This window comes from Nothoprocta perdicaria, unplaced genomic scaffold, assembly GCF_003342845.1.
Source record: "Nothoprocta perdicaria isolate Ctin4 unplaced genomic scaffold, notPer1 scaffold_252, whole genome shotgun sequence".
Taxonomy (NCBI): Eukaryota; Metazoa; Chordata; class Aves; order Tinamiformes; family Tinamidae; genus Nothoprocta; species Nothoprocta perdicaria.
In genome coordinates, this window is record NW_020455480.1 from 66,904 (window position 1) to 79,066 (window position 12,163).

Consider the following 12,163-nt stretch of genomic DNA (forward strand, 5'->3'; position numbering starts at 1 on the left):
CCTGGCTTCTCTAGAAAGTCCGGGTGCTAGATATGTGGCCAGACAGGTCTCGGGCCTGGGTCAGGAGCCTGTGAGCAAGAGGTGAAGAAGGCAAATGGACGGGTTCTGAAAGGAGGACCTGGTATTTGTGTTGACTTGCCTCTGGCCTTGCGAGATGACAGCAGCGCCGGTCCTCCCAGGCGGTGACTCAGAAGCGGAACGCTGCGGGAGCCGCGGGCCTGGCCTCCCAGACGTAAAGGGCTGGGGCTGTGCTGCGAGTCCCGAGGTGCCTTCCCTGCTTCTCCCGTGCGTAGCTCGCGCGGCGCCCCGGTCGCTGCGCGCGCTCAGGATGTGCTGCCCCGCAGCCCAGGCGCGCCAGGAGCAGGGCCCGGGGAGCGAGCGGGGCCTCCCCGTCGTGCTCGCAGCTGCACAGTGCCACTGCCCCCCGCGCCCTCGGAGAAGAGGGACCTGTGGGGATGGGCAGGCTGCGAGTGCTCGTCCTCCCTGGGCTCATCCTGCTCTCCTGGCTCCGGGCAGAGGGATGCGGCGGCGCGGCTGCCTGGGTGCTCACACAGCCGCAGCTCCAAGCCTACGCCGGGGACTCGGTGCTGCTGCAGTGCCACTTCCAGGACTCGTCGGCCATGGGCTGGACCATGGTGAAAGTGGACTGGCTGCGCGTGCCAGGCGCTGGCGAGCACAAGGTGCGTCGGGGGCAGCGTGGGGTGCGCGCCGGGGCAGCAGCAGGGCAGGCCAAGGGAGCAAGCAGCATCCTGCTCTCAGGAGGCTGCGGGGGAGCCTGCCCGGGAGCCCGGGCCATGAGATGGGCAGAGCCTGTCTGGAGGTGTGGGTCCTTCCACAGGCTCTCCGTGAGCACACAGCGCTCGCCCTGATGTTTTGGGGCTTTCCCGTGCCAGGGGGAGCAAAGCAGGCGCCCTGGCAGCCAGGGAGCCCTTTCTGTGTGCACAGGGAGCAGGTTGGAGGGCTCTTGTACAAGGCAGTTCCCTGGCTTCCCTTTTCACCTGATACCGTCCGCCTCCTTGCAGGAGGAGATGGTGTTTTACTACTACAGCAACCGTAGCATCCCCGTGGGCCTTTTCCGGAGGCGGGTGCAGTGGCGGGGGGACATGTCGCGCTGGGACGGCTCCATCCTGCTGCGGGACGCCCAGGTGAACGACAGCGGCACATACGTGTGCGAGGTGCGGCTGCTGCAGCGCAGCAGCATCTTCAAGAACCACACGGTGCTGCGCGTGAGCCCCGGGGCGCAGAGAGGTAGGTGCCCTGCGCCTGCTGCCCCCGGCTCGGCGCCCGCGCGGGGCCGGGACACGGCTACGTGGGCAGGGGCCCGCGGAGGCGCTCAGTGCCCCAGCCGGGCTGCGGCCCACGCGGCCCTGCCCTGTGTGTCCCTGCAGAACGAGGAGCAGCGGGCGCGGCGGCGGCGGCAGCCCCGGGCAGCGCTGCCTTTTGGAGCATGGTTGTGGGCTGCTGCTGCGTGGCTGTGGTGCTGGCCTTCCTGGCGGGGCTCGGCCTGCGGAGGAGGTACTGCCGCCCGTGGGCAATGTCTTGTCTGCACTGAGAGCATCTCCCCCGCGCGTGCTCTCGCTCACCTGGCCCGGCCTGGCCCCGCCGGCGGCCCCGTGGCAGGGCTGGGGCTGCAGGAGGCGGAGGCGGCCTCCTGTGTGTGCCTCCGCTCCGGCAAAGCCTCACCCAGCCTCCTGCTGCCCTCTGCCGTCAGCACGTCCTGGCCTGCCGCCCCTTTGCTCCCAAATCGCCCGGGCCTCCTGCTGCTTTGGGAGACCTGCCCCCTGCTTGGGGAGGGCTGGGGGCTGCCGTGGGCAATGCAGGCCCATGGCAAGGCAGGGACGGTCCCTCTGGAGTGCACATGACGGCACTCCCATGTCCCTGGAGATGGAGGCCGGGGCAGGAGGAGCAGGTAACCTCTCTCGGTGGAGGTGACACCGTGGCTGCCTTCCCTCCAGGTCTGCAGCCAACAGCGCTCTCGAGAGGAGCGGCAATGAGAGCAACAAGACCAAGGTGGAGGTAGGGGCTCGAGCCGAGCAGGCTGAACCTACGGCGGTGCCCAGGCACCTCGGTGGCAGCCAGGAGCGAAGGGCAGCAGGAGTGGCAGGAGACAGGGAGGGCTGGGGGGCACAGGAGCACAGGGCAGGTGCTGGGGGCACACGCCGGTGCACCCACCAGCCACAGCCATGCCTGCGCTGCCAGCCCTGCATGCACAGGAGGGCTGAGGGCTGCCCGCCGCGCTGCGGCCTCTGCCAACCACTCGGTTCCAAGCGTCCTGCTCCCCCCAAAAGGAAGGATTTTACTTCTCCATCCCTGGCGCGGGGGTGCCCAAGGCTGAGCAGGACACAGCGAAGAAGAGTAGAGCAGAGGAGACCTACATAACCATGGTGAGGAGCTGAGCAGCCCTGCGGCATGGGCAGGCCGGGGCTGCGCGACGCCTGCGTCGCTCCACCCGGGAGCGGGGCCTGAGTCCTCTCCAGGCAGCAGCAGCCTGGCCCTGCTGCCCAGGAGAGCCTCGCACCCTGCCCCTTGCTCCTTGCAGCACCCCTCTTTCTTCCGGGAGAACGGCATTTACGTGGAGCTCACGAGGAGGGTGATCCCGGCAGAGTGGATGGACGGGAAGAGGCAGGAGGATGCGGAAAGCCCGCAGCCTGACTGCAGAGCACCGGGGGACCCCGCCGTGCTGCAGAGGGGTCCAAGCAGCCCTGCTGTGGTGTGCAAACCCCTTACCCAGCATGGGCAGGCCAGCAACGTGCTGCAGGCAGCCCTGCCCTGAAGAAGTGGTGCCGTTTTGCTGGAGCTGCTCCATGCCCCGTTGCAGTTATCTGCAGTTATTCCTCTCTGATCCCGGAGTGGGGGCGCAGCAGGGCCCAGCCTCCGCTCTGCAGCTTTGATCTTGCTCCATGCAGCTCCGGGTCCTGCAAAAACTGTTTCCAAGGAGAGGCTGGGAAGAGAGCGAGTGGGAGATGCTGTGGGAGAAGTGCAGACATGCCAGTGGTACCTGCTTAAGACAATAAAACCCCGGTGAGGCCCAGGGAGTTCCTCTTACTTGCTGCTGAAATATGTGGAGCTCAAGCGTGCCAAAGACTGCCGGGCCGGGAGCACCTGCACCCGCGTGCTGGCCTTGCACGCAGCGCTGCCGGCTCCGGCAAGGAGCCAGGCGTGCAGGGGCCCCGTGCAGCCAGCACGGCCCCGGCTCCCTGCCCGGGAGCCCCTGCGGTCACTGCCCCGGCCGGGCAGCCCTGGCCGCGGGTGCCGCCTCCTTGGCGCGCGGCTCCCGGCGCTATATATAGATGTTTGACACTTGCAGGTGCGGCGGGGAGCGCCAGGGAGAACCCCCCGCGCCCGCTGCGCCGGGGACTCTGCAGCGCCCACTGCTCCGCCGCACTCCTTGGTTTCACGTTGACACCCCACTCTCTTTTCCTCGGAGCACTGCAGCTCAGGGCTTGCAGGGGGCCGCAGCAAATAGAGCGATCCCAGGGCACGAGGGGGCTGGCGGGTGGCTGCTGGGGCCCCAGCGGCACCGTGGGGCCACTCCAGCCTGGCCGGGCCTGTGCTGTGGGGTTAGTGCTTGCCTGGGGGCTGCCTGTGCCCCAGCGCGCCCTGGCACTGCTCTCGTGCTTGTACCTGGCTTGCTGGTCTTTCCTGCCCTTCGCTGCCCCACGAGCGGAGCCCTCCTGTACCCTCCATCCCCTCACCACCTTCCCAAGACCCTGAGCATGGCCCTGCGGCGTGTTCCGGGTGCAGGGAACCCTTTGCCGGTGGGCCCTGGAGCCCGCTGCCAACTGTGCTCCACAGGGCTGCAGCCAGCTGCCCGCGTGGCCGTAGGTGACAGCTCTCCTGTCTGTGTGGGCCTGCGGGGCATCTCCTTCCTGGCCAGGGCCCCAGCTTCCCTTGGGTGGTATCCGGTGTTCCAGGTGTGACAGGGACCAGGGATGCTCCCTAAAACCTGTTACAGCTGGGCAGAGCCTCCCTTGCCACGGGCCACGTGAGGAAGGGCTCGTTGGTTGCCCTGGGGAAGCATCAGTGGTGCCAGGACAGGGACCCTGCCCTACTTGCAGGATGCATGGATGCCCAGGCTGCCAGGACACTGTGCTGGGCTCCCAGTGCCCCGTCGGCTCCTTGAGCTGCCACCAGTGAGACTGGCTGCCCGGAGTTCATCCCTGTGCAGGGGTGCTCCTTGGCTTGCTGAGCAGCCTGGGACCCGCTCAGCCCTGGCTGGCATCGCCCCCGGCCCGGCCCGCGAGCACTCCTGGAGCACCACGAAGCCAGGAACATTTGCCTGCTGTTCGAGGGAAATTTTTCTGCCCTCCCACTTCCTTTGCTGAAATCCACCAACCATAGCATTTACTGATTTTTAAACCCGCGCCGCTCCAGCCGGCCATATTGGGCTGTGGAAATAAGGAGCTCTAATGTTGTATGTCACCTGCAAATAACCCCGGGCGCTGGCAGAGAGCAAGCCCCCGCCAGCAGCCCGCACACCGCCACCCAGCCCTCTGCACACGCCCGAGCCCTAGAAAATGAGCGCGGCCGGCCGGCTCCCGCAGCCCACCGTGCGCCTCGCTGGGCTCGCCCTGCTCCTCGCGCTGGGTAAGTGCCGCCTCGCGCCCCTGCATGCGCCCGGCCGCCCGCCGAGAGGGTGCCGCTGGCCGCGAGCCCCCTGCCCGGCCGGCCCCGGAGCGCGCGCCGCGCCGCAGCGCTGGGGATGCGGCTGCCGCAGTGCCCGGGCCGGTGCTGCGCCGCAGGGACGGGGGTGCAGGCGGGCGCTGCACCTGCACCCAGCCCTGCTCCAGCCTGGGTGTGCCCGGGGACGGGCACGGGGTGGCCGCGGCGCTGGGCGGCTCTGGGGCCGGGGTGCAGCGCTGGGGCTGGGTGCGGTGCCGGGGCCGGTGCTGCGCTGCGGCACTGCGGCTCTCACCAGGCAGGGGGAGCGGTGGGTGCGGGGAGCCGGCTCTGCCTTCCTGCACTGCCGGCAGCGAGCGCCAGGAGCCGGGAGCGCAGCAGGCGCGGAGCCGGGCTGCCCGGCCGCGCCGGAGCGACGCTCGGGCCGCACTGCCCGTGCTGCGGGAGAGCGTGGCAGCGGCGGCGGAGGACGAGCCTGGCACGGTCCTTGGTGGAGGCTGCCGCTGATTCTGCCTCCCCAGCCTGGGCTGCAGGGTGTGGGCTGACAGAGCAACCACAGCACAGCCTGGGGTGGCCGATCCCCCGGCTCCTGGGGGATTCCTTCCCTACAGCTTCGCCCCCTGCTCCTGAGGCAGTGGGAGTGGGCGCTCTCAGTGCCCCTGCACGCGTGTGCTGGACCCTCTGCAGCGGTACCCGGTGCCTGTGCAGACCCTGGCCAGGGCTAGCCTGCTGCTGCAGAGCTGGGAACGCCCGGAGGTTGGCTGGGGGCTCTTGGTCCCTGCAAAGCCCTGGGGACGCTGCACAAAGATGCTCCGCTGCTCCTTGTGGGAACCCAGCTGTAAGCAAGAGCTGCAGCTCCAACCAGCCAGGTCTGCCCCTGGGAAAAAGGTCTTTCCCCTGGCCGCAGAGCATGGCCTCATTCCTGCCCTGCTTGCACGGGAGCTAATTAGACCGCAGCAGCCCCTGCCTTTGCAGGCATGGAGCATGGCCCCACGGTGGAGCCAGCAGCACGCCAGGCAGCAGGGAGGAGAGCAAGGCGCAGCCAAGGAGAAGAGGAGAGGTGAGGTGGCCTGGGAAGCACCTGCTGCCAGGTCCCTGCCCCGCAGGTTGCCACAGCAGAGGCACCTCTCCTCCGGTCCCCAGCAGGTGAGAGGTTGCACAGGAGACCTGCTTCCAGCACGTGCTCTCCCCAGCGCTGGCAGGGCAGGACCTGCTGCCTTTACTTGCTCTCGGTGCCATTCCTGGCAGGTGGCAAGCCTGGTAGCTGAGCGCAGGCCCCCGGCTTTGGCCTCCAAGCGCCCTCGATCTTTGCTCGGGTCCCGTCATGGAGCAGGCGTGGGTGGGTGCAGAAGCGAGGATGCATCTGTCTGCCCTGCCAGGAGCATCCCTCGCTGCTGTAGCGCGTCCTGCCTCCCACGGCATCTGATGAGCGCAGCCATAAATTCCACAAGCAGCAGACGTGGCGCTGAGCCCTGCGCGCTGCTGCCGCATCCAGCCCTTTGCCCAGCAGTGTGGATTCTGCAGCGGGAGAGTCTTGTTGAGGTGGCCGGGAGCAGGCTTTGCCTGGAGTCAGCACAGTTTAGCACTGGGCACCACCAGGCCAGGCTGGCAGAGGGTCCTTAGCCCTTGGGGGGCAGCCGGGCTCCCTGCCTGGCTCCGTGTGCTGCGGGGACAGTGCCAGCATGCAGGGCGGCTCGCCACGTGCCTGTGCTGTTGCTGAGTGGGTGATCTGTGATGCTGGCCTCGCTGCCCACGTGCTGCTGTGGCCGGGTCTGTGCGTAGACGTGCCTGAGGGGCGATCCCAGGCCCTGGTGGGAGCTCTGCTCAGCTGCGCAGGTGATAGACGCGAGAGAGAGACCGGATCAGCCTGCGGGATGGTCACAGGTGCTCCCTTCCTAACTTCTCCGCATCTCTGCTCTTGCTCCCCATGCCTGCGGCAGTGCCCACGGGACTGGGCATGGAGGTCATGGCTCCCGCCACCATCAATGCCTTGAATGGCACCTCTGTGAAGCTCTCCTGCACCTTCAACTCCTGCTACAAGGTAGAAAACAAGCAGTTCTCCCTGAACTGGACATACCAGGAGTGCAAGAACTGCTCGGAAGAGCTGGTGAGTCTCATCGGGTTGAGGCACTGCTGCAGGTTGTAGAGGCAGCTTCACTGGCTTGAAAGAGTTGCGTGGGTTCCTCTGGGTCCTTGTGCATGGTCCTGTTATCTGGCCCAGCACTGCTGCGAGGAAAATTAGCAGTCAGTCGTGTACTGAGCTAGCGGGGCCACAGCGGTAGAATGGGATGGAGAGGCCCGAACAGGGAGGGGTGCCCAGCAGTGCTGCTCAGGGACATGGGCTTGGGAAGGGGTGCGCAGGACTGGCACAAGCAGGGAGCCGCGCAGTGCAATCTGTACGGGGCAGCACAGTGCCCAGCCGGGCAAGGCGAGCGTGCCGGGTGACAAGTGTTCTCTCCCCTCGTCTGCTGCCCGTGCTGCCCAGTTCCTGCAGTTCCGCATGAAGATCATGAACAAGCAGCTGGACCGCTTCGGGAACCGCGTGGAGTTCACCGGCAACCCCACCAAGTACGACGTGTCCTTCACCCTCAACAACGTGCAGCTGGAGGACGAGGGCACCTACAACTGCTACGTGCTCAACCCCCCGGACCGGCAGCGGGGCCACGCCAGCATCAGCCTCAAGGTGCTCACGGAAGGTCAGTGCAGAGCGGTGCCGGCCCCTTGCGCCTCGGCCGGGCACCGCCCGCCCTCACGCGGTTCCCTCTCTCCCCAGAGCCCCCCAAGCGTGACTCAACGGTGGCCGTCATCGTGGGCGCCTCCGTCGGCGGCTTCCTGGCCGTGGTGATCCTGGTGCTCATGGTGGTGAAGTGCGTGCGCCGGAAAAAGCAGCAGAGGCTCAACACTGACGACCAGAAGACGGAGGAGGAGGGCAAGACGGACGGTGAAGGCAACCCAGATGAGGGCACCAAGTAACACCCCGCACTCCGGGCTGCCCTCCCCTCTCCACCCCTGTACAGCCTGTCTCCCTCCATGTGCTTCCCAGAGCAAGGATTGCGGTCCCCCCGAGCATCCCTCCCTGCAGCGAAGTAGAGCCCAGCCCGGCGCGGGGAGCAGGTACCCGAGCTGGCCGCCGGCGCCCGCCGCACGGACGCGGGCGAGCCTGGCCCCGCGCTCCCGCTCCTGCACCCTGAGGTGCTGCACCGAGGCGCCGCCCACACTGCCGGGGCTGCGCCAGCCCGCTCGGTGCGGGTGGTGGCCGCTAATGGCCATTAGCCCCGGCGTTGCTCCTGAGCTCGGCCGCGTTTTGGAGCCGCTAATGGCTCCCAGCGCCTAATGGATGTGCCCGTGTGTGGCTCGGGCTATATTTGGGCCTGAGCATCACAGCCAAAGATGCTGGGTGGACTTTTTGTGTTTTTTTTCACTTTGGGGTGGGTAATTCTAATGGCAAGCGCTTTGCTGGCGTGCCAGGGCACGCTGGTGGGGAGCAGGAGGGGAGGAAGGGCGGCTGGGAGGACAAGGAGCTCGGGCGCCTGCTGGGAAGGACCGGGCTCGCTGCAGCTGTGGAGGCAGGGCAGCTCCCTCATCCCTAAGCACCCCCTGATGCCCAAACTGCCTCTCCTGATTGCCCGGGAGACCCCCGTCTGAAGCGTAACTGCCACGGCATCGCACTGCCAGCCAGCCCGGCCGCAGTGCTGGGTGCCAGCCGCCGCCCCCGGTCTTGCTGCCCCGCGTGCTCCGCAGCCCCTGCCCCGCTCGGCCTCCCGACCGTGCTGCCTGCCCCACAGGCCCTCCCGGCTCCCCCTGTGCCACTGTCCGCGTCTGCCCGCACGTGTCCAGCCGCTAGCCCCAGCAGCGCCGCTGGAGACCCCGCGCACGGCCAGTGCCTGCCAGCGCCGCCGGCGTGCGGCTGGCTGCGAGCGGCCCTCCGCGCACCTCGGCGCGACCACTTTGTGGCTGAGGTCGCTGACTCTTCAACCCGTGGCCAGTGCTGCGTTTGCCTTTCATTTCTGCCATGCACTTTCTCGGATAGCAGCGTGCCGCCGCAGCTGCACAGCCCTAGCTGGGCACGCAGGGAGGATCTCTGCGCGGAGCGTGCGGCGGGAGGTGCGCTGCTGCTCCTGCCTGTGCGCTGTCGCTTGGGGCAGGCGCCTCCGGTAAGTTTTGTTTGCCAAACACCGCTAGTATTGCTTGCACCAAAGCCTGAGTGTAGGATGTTTTTATTGCTCTTTGTACAGTTAAAAACAAACAAAGCAAAGAACAACAAAACATACGTTTTGCCCGTGGTACTTCTGTGTGGAGGAGATGGGAAGGGGTCCCTGGCCCCACTCTGCCTTTGCAGCTGTGCGGGGGACGTCCTGGGAGCCCATGGCTTTGTGCAGTGGGAGAGTGGGAATGTGCTCCCGCATTCTGCCCTGGCCCACGCTTCTGATTGGCACCTGTCTGGGGCAGCGCCAGGGCGCGCGTGCCAGAGCTGCGCTAATGAGCTTGTCCGTCCATCCTGCAGCGAAGGATCCGGGGCAGCCCGGGCAGCTGCCTCCGTGTTGTTCCCCCTGCCTGCCTGCAGGCTGGTGGGAGCCTGTGCATCCCAATGGAGCGCACAGACAGCTCGGGCACCGCATTGCCCCATGCACAAGAGGCAGTGGAGGCTGCCAGGGCACTGCGGCATGTAGGGTACAGCCCGGCCATCCTGTTTGTGAGGACAGGAGAGCCGGGGGAGGATGAAGACGACAGGAAGGCACAGGGTGTGGGATGTTGAGCCCCGGGGGCATGGAGGGCGCAGCAGCAGCAGCAGCAGCAGCCTAGGGCTGTGCTGTGGCAGGAGGAAACTTTCTGCTGGGACGCAGCAGCGGGCTCGGGCTCTCTCGTGGATGCCCGGCGGGCGCTGCCTCTGAGCGCTGCTCCTCCTCTCCCAGTCACTGCCCGGCACACGAAGAGGTCCGGGAGCCGGGCTCTGCCGGCGGTGCCGCAGCCCTGCCAGGGAGCGGGGCACGGCGCTGCGCAGGCAGAGGGGCAGGCGGGCAGGCAAGCATCGCGCCGGGGACAGCGGGGCGGGGAGGGCGCTGGGGAACGGCAAGAGCAGGCAAGCACTCACCCGCAGTCCGTGCGCCCGGCGCCTCGCCCGGCTCCTGGCGCAGCCGGGCAGTCCTGCGGAGCGACACAGCACTCGGAGCGCCTCCTGCTCCCCGCCGGCTCCAGGCCGCCTTCTCTTTTAAAGGTCACAGCCAGAGGACCTTGCAGTAAATCTAAGGTGCTGATGGGAGGCTCTGCTCCAGTGTCACCACCTCCTCCCTCTGCCTTCCCCGCTTCCGCACCAGCTGGCTCCGGGCACTTTGGGCGGGCACCAGGGGCTGCACAGGCGGGATGGGTGCAGCCAGGGGGGCCGCTCCGCAGGGTCCCGCGCCGGCTGCGCTGTGCCGGGAGGTTGCAGCCTGGTGTGTGCCAGCGGGCTCCCCTCAGCCCTGCCCTGCTCCGCATCCACGTGGAGGCAAGCGGAGCCCACCGCGGGAGCAGCGGGTTAACCCTCTGTGCTCCAACACGCTGGCTGCTCAGCGGCCGTGCAGCGCGGGAGCTGCTGCGCACCGGCCCCTGGCTGCAAGGCTGCCAACGCACCGGGACTGCGGCTGTTTGCAGGACAGCCGCTGCCGGGTCTGTGCCCACACAGGGAGCAGGGAGCAAACCCAGCGATGCTGGGAAGGGACTTGGGGACTTGTGGTAGCTCCTGCCCCCGCTCCCGAGAACAGCTCTGGTGGCAGCGGGCCAGCTCGATGGAGCCCTTGAGCCTCCAAGCCCTTCGCTTGCTTCCTGCCGCGCCAGGAGGTGACACTGGCCCAGCAAAGGGTGCTTGAAACTAGACACAGTGGTGTTGTGCTGGCCTCAGCAAAAGGAGCCCGGCGGAGCCGCAGCATCCCGGCCCTGTTCCCGTGCCGGGGCCGTCCTGCCAAGAGCGCAGGGCAGCGGCTGCAGGATGCCCTTGGGAGCCGGCCAGGCCGCAGAGAGTTTCGCCTTGCCCAGCCCACGGCAGCAGCAGATGTCTCCCGAGAGCAGCCTGCCGAGCAGCAGTGAGGGACAGAGTGTGACAGCTCTATTAGGCTGCCGTGCCCGGGACCTGCGGCTCCAGGACCCAGGCGGCCCGGTGCTCCGTGGCATGCAGCGCCAGGCTGGCAGCCTGCAGAGAGTGGCCTCTCTCCTGCCAGCCTCTCTGCTGGCGGGACTTTGAGCTGTGGCTGGGGCACGGGTGGGGGGCGCAGGTGGCACCTCGGGCACCACGAAGGCCCCGTCCCGCCTCGAGGCAGCACAAGGGCCGCCACGGCCCCGCAGTTGCCCTGGATCTGCACGGCCCCGCTCCCCGCGCCTGGGCCTCGCCGCGGAGGCAGCGGGCAGGGCTCGCAGAGCACAGCCCGGCCGCGCCGCGCCGGTCCGAGCCGCGCCGCGCCGCGCGCCACCAACGCCTCTGCAGTTCCTGGCAGGCCCTCCCAGCTGGGTGGTGCTGCTGACCCCAGCCTCCCCCCATGGCTTCCTGGGGCTCTGCCGCTGTGATTCACCACGGCGCTTCCCAGAAACTCCTCCTGATCTTTCCCATCTTTTTGGAAGCAAACTTCTTAGCCCCCCCACGTGCCCCAGGAACGAGGCCAGCACATACCGTGGCCCCATTCCACGCCAGATGTGGATGTCACCACTGCAGCTCACTAGCACTGCAGGTCCCTGCACTCCTGCTTGCTGCATCCTGGAGGCTCCAGTCTCAGCCTTAGCTGCCAGTGCGGCTTCCACACGCCAGACCGTGCCCCACTGAGCCCCACTGCAGGCTCTTCATCCCAAGCAACCCTTGTGCAAGGGCGACAGACCACCCACACCCCTGCGTGCCTCTCTCCTCGGCTGCTGCGCGGAGGTGTCACCTCCAACCCAATTAGCAGGGCTCCCCCTCCTGCCTCTGTCAGTCTCCTGCCTGCTCGCAGGGCCTGCGGCTGCCCTAGCCGTAGCCATCACGCAGCCTGTCCTGCCCGCGAGCCGCCTTTGCTGCATCAGCAGTGTGCTCCGTGCCGCTCGTGCTGCGGCCGCTGCCAGCGCTGCCTGGCTCCTGCTGCCTGTACTTTTCCCGTTTCGCCTGCCAGCTCTGCAGCTCCAGCTCCTCAGCTTGCCAGCAATGCTGGCATGTTCTCTGAGTCTCTTGGGACAGCCCAGGGCTCGCAATGCCTGCAGTTTTTCCTCTTCCCCACTCTGTCACGCCCCTGGTCACTGCCCGGGTGGTGCAGAGGGAGCTGAAGAGGGGGCCAGGGCAGGGCTGGTGCAGGGCCAGCTAAAGCACGATGATGCCCAGGCTACGAGGGGGCGAGGCGCAGGGATCGGCATCCCTGGCGCGGAGCAGTGTGCAGGAATGCAGCCTGGCAAGGGCAGCCCAGCGGCGCCGGCAGGGTCCTGGGTGGGCGGCATCCCTGCATGCGTGTGAGCGCTGCGGCGCTGCGGGGCGCCCCACGGCCGCCGCGGGAGGGGAAGGAGGCTGTGCGGGAGCCCCCGTCCCGGGGGCAGCTGCCGGGGGTCGGGGCGG

At 67.8% G+C, this 12,163-nt stretch overlaps 2 protein-coding genes across 2 annotated transcripts in view; both read left to right on the forward strand.

Annotated features, from left to right (window-relative positions):
* The first annotated feature begins 4,351 nt into the window (after positions 1-4,351).
* On the forward strand, positions 4,352-7,756 carry SCN2B (sodium voltage-gated channel beta subunit 2). Its single transcript, XM_026040282.1, has 4 exons — positions 4,352-4,587; positions 6,561-6,727; positions 7,106-7,316; positions 7,394-7,756. The coding sequence occupies exons 1-4, from the start codon at positions 4,518-4,520 to the stop codon at positions 7,591-7,593; spliced, it is 648 nt and encodes a 215-aa protein (XP_025896067.1). The 5' UTR covers positions 4,352-4,517; the 3' UTR covers positions 7,594-7,756.
* A 4,168-nt stretch (positions 7,757-11,924) lies between these two features.
* The window catches only part of SCN4B (sodium voltage-gated channel beta subunit 4), a 5,583-nt gene continuing 5,344 nt past the window's right edge, over positions 11,925-12,163 (forward strand). The window contains exon 1 of the mRNA XM_026040288.1: positions 11,925-12,037. Coding sequence (XP_025896073.1) covers positions 11,925-12,037 — 113 coding nt within the window. The remainder of the gene's footprint in view (positions 12,038-12,163) is intronic.

Coding starts and splice junctions, on each gene's coding strand:
- SCN2B (XM_026040282.1), top strand. CDS start 4,518: ATGAGCGCGGCCGGCCGGCTCCCGCAGCCCACCGTGCGCCTCGCTGGG. Junction 6,728..7,105: donor AGAACTGCTCGGAAGAGCTG/GTGAGTCTCATC, acceptor CGTGCTGCCCAG/TTCCTGCAGTTCCGCATGAA. Junction 7,317..7,393: donor CCTCAAGGTGCTCACGGAAG/GTCAGTGCAGAG, acceptor CTCTCTCCCCAG/AGCCCCCCAAGCGTGACTCA.